The 6453-nt window shown below is 40.3% G+C and overlaps 1 protein-coding gene across 1 annotated transcript; it reads left to right on the forward strand.

Annotated features, from left to right (window-relative positions):
• The first annotated feature begins 226 nt into the window (after positions 1-226).
• LOC112102533 (migration and invasion enhancer 1) lies at positions 227-2766 on the forward strand. The gene is made up of 4 exons (XM_024193884.1): positions 227-308; positions 926-1012; positions 1405-1481; positions 2553-2766. Exons 1-4 carry the CDS (start codon positions 227-229, stop codon positions 2634-2636), a joined length of 330 nt encoding a protein of 109 aa, XP_024049652.1. The 3' UTR covers positions 2637-2766.
• Positions 2767-6453: the final 3687 nt, after the last annotated feature.

A 6453-nucleotide genomic window follows, 5' to 3' on the forward strand; every position in this document is an offset into this window, starting at 1 on the left:
GGTGCCACAAGTACTCCTGTAAAAAGCAACAGAGGGTCCTGTGGCACCTTTAAGACTAACAGAAGTATTGGAGCATAAGCTTTCGTGGGTGAATCCCCACTTCATCAGACGCCAGTACTCTGGAAGAACAGACAAGTACTCCTGTTCTTTTAGCCAGCAGTGACTCTTGAATTGGAGTAGGCAATCAGAAAACCTCTTAAACTGGTCACCACAAAAGAAGGCTCATATGCAAATTCCAGAAGACCAGTTTGGAAACATATCTAAGATTTCCTCCTTTTATGAAGCAGTCTCTGTTTCCAAGAAACCTGGTGAATGTGTTAAAATACAAATTGCCGTAACACAGTAGGGTTTTAACACATGTTAATTAGCTTATTTTAAAACCACACCTTTTTTTATAGTGAGGAAAATAATTTACTCCCACACTCTTTAAAAATAAAACTTAATCCTACCGTAGGGGAATTTATAAGTAGTTTTAAGAAATATCTGAGAAGGGCTGTATTAATTAGTAAGTTAGCACATATCAGCCTGCAACAATAAAGGAACCTTAAACCTACAGATTACTGGTAAATTTACAGGTTTGTAATCACCAGTCTGTGATTACAGAAGTGTCTCCCTGGAGAAATACAGCCCTAGAAATTCCCAAATCCGTTTAGTAGTGTTGCTGTTTAGTAGCACAGCAACATTGGTGATCCTAGAGTGTGACTGACCATAGATGATAATCTCACTGTAAGAAAAGACTTGGGTAAAATCCTGGCCCCACTGAAGTTGATGCAAGTTTTGCCACTGACTTCAACTGGGCCAGAATTTCACTTTGTAAATTTATGCTAGAAATTCCAATATAACTATAATTGCCAACCTAAAGCTAATTAGCAATTTATAGATGCTAAACCTTTTTTGTCTCTTTGGTTTTATAGTGGAGGATGAGGGTACGCAGCCCGTTATCAGGAGCTTGCCAAGAAAATCAAGGAGCAAGTTCCTGATGCGGAGATTTCAGATGAAGTGGGCAGGAAAGGTAAGATATTGCAATAATACACAGGCTTTATTAATAGTATTAAGTGCTACTAAGTCGTGTAGAAAATGTATAAGCACTATCGTCAATTGGAGTTTCAGTTAAACTGTATATTAAACATAGGGAAGTCCTGATCTTGCCTTTTGCTGTTTATGCCATAATGCTGCATCATCATTAGTGTGTTAACATGTAAGAGTTGCTGATGGTCACATGGAAAATGTATTAGTAGTATAAAAGATCGGATCCAACCCAGAGTTCAGATTCACATGCAAAAGCTGATTTTCCCCAAAACTTTGGGCAGGGAGGTGGGGTTTCAATTGAGGTAGACCATTATTAATTAGAAATGGGCCCAACAAATGTTGTTAGAATAGCACCTGAAAATCTCTCTCTTGCAGGAAGCTTTGAAGTGAAGATAAATGGCAAGCTGATATTTTCTAAGATCGAAACTTCTGGCTTTCCTTTTTCAGAAGATGTAAGTTCTGAATGTTGGTGTTAGACTGCATACTACGGTCTCGGATAGCAAATGTGCCTGTGCATCACCCCACAGAAAGACAGCAGCTTGACTGACCCACTGCCAAAAAAAAAATATGGTCACAGATAAAGGGCCCAGATTGTGGGGGGATGCTAGAAGGGTTAGTCCTGTTCCTGCATGCAAGGGTGTCAGCAGCCCTTAGCCAATGGCAGCCCACCCTTTCTAGGAGGGGTTACCATCCGTAAATTCCAGTGCTTTGGACAAGCACTGGTGGCCACCCCTAAAAGATGTTACCAGGCAGAAGCAGGCCTTTTCCTGTTCCACACTCCTGTTGCAGCTGAGCAGCCAAACTCCTCAAACCAGAAATTGCAGGCTGCTTTCCCCTCCCTTTCAGCAGAGTTCTGTCCTTCCCCCCTGGCAGCATTTGATGGTGGCTACTTCACCTCCCACCATAGCCTGTGCACAGCCTCCTTCCCAGTGTCAGCTACACCACGTGCTCTTCTCACTGCCATTCCCGCCCCTACCAGTAGCATTCAGCTTAGCAGCTAGCTCTAATTGTCTCCTGGCCAATCACAATAAGTAGTTATTTTTATTATGCATACATCACAAAATGCTGTATAGACCTTAGTCCCAGGCTGAAGAAGAAAGGATGTTTTATAAGGTGAGATTTAAAAAATAGTGCTGCTACTTAGCACTTGATGCATTAAGCTGTCAAAGCTGTGTGCTGTTACACTGAACCAGAAGTGTCTTCAAGGGATTCCATCACAGTGAGGGGAGAGGAGGCCCAGATTAGGACTGCTAAGCGCATTGGCAGGTGTGTAGGCAGGTGAATTAGATAGTACTGGTGGGAAAAGTCCCTGGAATCCAAATGGAGAGCAATGTTTTAGAATATTCATAGATATCTTAATTCCAAAGGAACTTCAGTAAATGAAGCTGGGGCTAGTCTAATTTCTGGAACTCATGGCAGTTCATTAACCCCTTCCTGCCCGACGACGTGGGGGCTTCCCACCCCGTCACTAAAACTATAGCAGTTTTGATTCTGATGTATTACTGCCTTGGTTTGATTTTTAGATTGTGGAAGCAGTCAAAAAAATTAAGGATGGAGGAAGCTGTGAGAAGATCATCAGGAACAAAAAAATTTGCATCCTTCAGTAGAAGGAACCACGGAATTTAAACCACTGGAAATGGCACCTGGATTCCAAGTTGGGAATAGATTCTTTTAATGACTGTTTTTGTCAAAAAGATGATAAAAATCAGGAAAAAAACAAGAAACTGTTCCCTGGGATGCAGAGCTCAAGTGTGTCTTACTGAACTACAATAAAGAGAAATGAGTTCTTTGCAATTTTATTTCCACCTGTGGTTTTTTCCCTTAACTTTTGTTTACCCTAATTTCTGCTTGAACGGCTATATTATGTATAGCATTCCTATACTATGCATTGCTCCCAGAAGATTGTTGTTTTATTTCAGTGGGCTTAATTTGCAAGGAGATTAAAGGGATAATCACAGATAATGGGAGAAACAGACAAACTGAACTGTGATTGTCACTGAGAGTGGATGGCTCCATCATAGATTCCCTGATCACTGAGATGCTCCATGGCTGTGCTTAACTTAAATCAAAGCACTGCAGACAATTCTAGAACCTTATGCTAGAGCAGTCAGATATCTGATGATGCTTGCACTCTAGTATGTTTGCATAGAAAGGAATGCATGTTCAAGGAGTTCATGGAGTTAAGAGCTATTGTGCAACAGGTTTTTCCATTTACAGATATGGCAAGTCTTTTTTTTTTAATCTCTCTTCCTGAAAGTAAAGTCCAATGTTGGTTGTTTTACAAGTTCATACATCAGTAGTTACAGTCCTAAATGCAATTTCTCATTTCCAAAAGCAGAGCCAGCAGGTGTGACATTAAGGTAGAAGAGCCAATTAGCGACTCAGGTGCCTCTTGTATCTTAAAATTATTCACATCAGGATCACCAGATACCACAAGCATAAGAATGGCCCTACTGGGTCAGACCAAAGGTCCATCTAGCCCAGTATCCTGTCTTCTGACAGTGGCCAGTGCCAGGTGCCCCAGAGGGAATAAACAGAACAGGTAATCATCAAGTGATCCATTCCTCTGTTGCTCATTCCAAGCTTCTGGCAAACGGAGGCTAGGGACACCGTTCCTGCCTATCCTGGCTAATAGCCATTGATGGACCTATCCTCCATGAATTATCTAGTTCTTTTTTTAACCCTGTTATGGTCTTGGCCTTCACAACATCCTCTGGCAAGGAGTTCCACAGGTTGACTGTGCGTTGTGTGAAGAAATACTTCCTTTTATTTGTTTTAAACCTGCTGCCTATTAATTTCATTTGGGGGCCCCTAGTTCTTGTGTTATGAGAAGTAGTAAACAAACTTCTTTTTCTACTTTCTCTACACCAGTCATGATTTTATAGACCTCAATCATATCTCCCCTTAGCAGTCTCTTTTCCAAGCTGAAAAGTCCCAATCTTATTAATCTCTCCTCATACGGAAGCTGTTCCATACCTCTAATCATTTTTGTTGCCCTTTTCTGAACCTTTTCCAATTCCAATATATCTTTTTTGAGATGGGGCGACCACATCTGCACACAGTATTCAAGATGTAGGCATACCATGGATTTATATAGAGGCAACATGATATTTTCTATCCTATTATCTATCCCTTTCTTAATTATTCCCAGCATTCTGTTTCCTTTTTTGACTGCCACTGCACATTGAGTGGATGTTTTCAGAAACTATCCAAGATCTTTTTCTTGAGTGGTAACAGGTCATTTAGACCCCATCATTTTATATTTATAGTTGGGATTATGCTTTCCAATGTGCAATTACTTTGAATTTATCAACATTAAATTTTGTTGCCCAGTCACCCAGTTTTGAGAGATCTTTTTGTAGCTCTTTGCAGTCTGCCTGGGACTTAACTATCTTGAGTAATTTTGTATCATCTGCAAATTTTGCCACCTCGCTGTTTACCCCTTTTTCCAGATCATTTATGAATATGTTGAATAGGACTGGTCCCATGGGGGACACCACTCTCCATTCTGAAAACTGACTATTTATACCTACCCTTTGTTTCCTATCTTTTAACCAGTTACCAATCCATGAGAGCACCTTTCCTCTTATCCCGTGGCAGCTTACTTTGCGTAAGAGCCTTTGGTGAGGGACTTTGTCAAAGGCTTTCTGAAAATCTAAGTACACTTATATCCACTGGATCCCCTTGGTCCACATGCTTGTTGACCCCCTCAAAAAATTCTAATAGATTGGTGAGGCATGATTTCCTTTTACTAAAACTATGTTGACTCTTCTTCAACAAATTATGTTCATCTATATATCTGACAATATTGTTCCTTATTATTTCAACCAGTTTGCCCAGTACTGAAGTCAGGCTTACAGGCAACTGGAGAACTGCATATTTTAGTCTAATTTAATTTTAAAAAACCCCAATTCTCCTGATTTGTTTAGAACTGGTGACAGAATTATTCAGAATATTTACATACGACATAATTGTAGAGAATACATTTTCTAGAAATGCTTAGTAAGAAATCCACTAGATGCTGTTAAAAAGAGCCACCTTTTACTCTACGTAGCCAAGGCATGAGCACACTCCAGCAAGCTGGACCAGAATTCTGTGGCAGGGCCTCTAGATTCTGCAGCATTCTGGTGTGGCAGACTCAAAATTATGTAGCAGCTCCAGATAAATGTTAGAAAGTGCTTTTTTAAAGCAGTTAAATGTGAAGGTGAATAATACAGTAGGATCAGTAGCGCCTATTTATCTTCATACTAAATTCAGTTTCTTTTTACACTCTCCTCACCCCCCTTTCTTATTTCAGTATCACGTAGACTTATATCCTGACAATTCAGATTTGCATCATGTAAGCCACTGAGGGCAAGCTGTATTTTTTGGCAACTGGGAAGGGACACGTTGTAGTTTTGGCATTTGGGGAGGCAGTTTGGAATTGTTTAATCGTATTAGGTGGATGTTCTTGCTAAAATGAAGACTGATCAGCAGTGAGATAGCTAAGTGTTAATATTTAGATTGTCATCATTGCATTAACCCACTGAGATGAATGAGGAAATTCACACCTCTTGGAGCTATTGCTTCCAACAGTTTGCAGGCTCAGGAAGACAACATCTGCCTCAGTTACACTTTATTCATTTTTTCAATATTTTCTTCACAACCGTGAGGGCTGAAACTTTTTTTTGTTAATTTTTATTTTATTTATTTATTTATTTATTAACTAAAACCTTAGATTCTGAAGCACAGGACTGTGGCTGGCAGTGAAATTTGTGGCAAATTGTGCAGTCACAGAATCATGGAACAGATGGGGCTTTGCATATTACTTAAGGGAAAGCCTTCCATCTTGTAGTTTAGTAAGGGACATTGAAATGAATATATAGTTTCTACTTATCTAGTGTCAGGAGCAGCAGCAACGGATACTGCCATAGAACTTTACAAACTAAGCTCCTGGATGAGCAGTGGGTGTCGAGGGCATTCTATTCCCTCTCTTTTAATAAGTTTCCCAGCCCAGTCAATTGCAGAGCACAGATGCACGTCCCTCTAGCTTATCCTGTACAAACCTGATATTAACTTGCAAAATTCTTCTTTATTCTGAGGCGTTCTTGATTCGGGTATCTTACGAGGTTGCTCTCCCCTGACTGACTGCTCTTGAGTTGTCTAGCAGTAGGGCATTGAGTCATCTGAAGCATCACTCCTCTGGTTCCCCAGAACAATTGCTGTATATCCTGTGTCATTGAGATGACACCTAAAGGAAGTGCACTGGTAAATGTGTTCTGGAAAAATCCATCGTTATTACAGTGACCTCTTTCATGCAGTGTGATGTGACTTTCATATGGGACTGATTGCTATATTTTTAAGCAAATGGAGGAAAACTCTACCAATCATTGGGTGACGAAGCAGGAAATGTAACTCTACATCACCATCAAACTGACTTCCATA

This window comes from Terrapene carolina, unplaced genomic scaffold, assembly GCF_002925995.2.
Source record: "Terrapene carolina triunguis isolate 2854851 unplaced genomic scaffold, T_m_triunguis-2.0 Scaffold67, whole genome shotgun sequence".
Taxonomy (NCBI): Eukaryota; Metazoa; Chordata; order Testudines; family Emydidae; genus Terrapene; species Terrapene triunguis.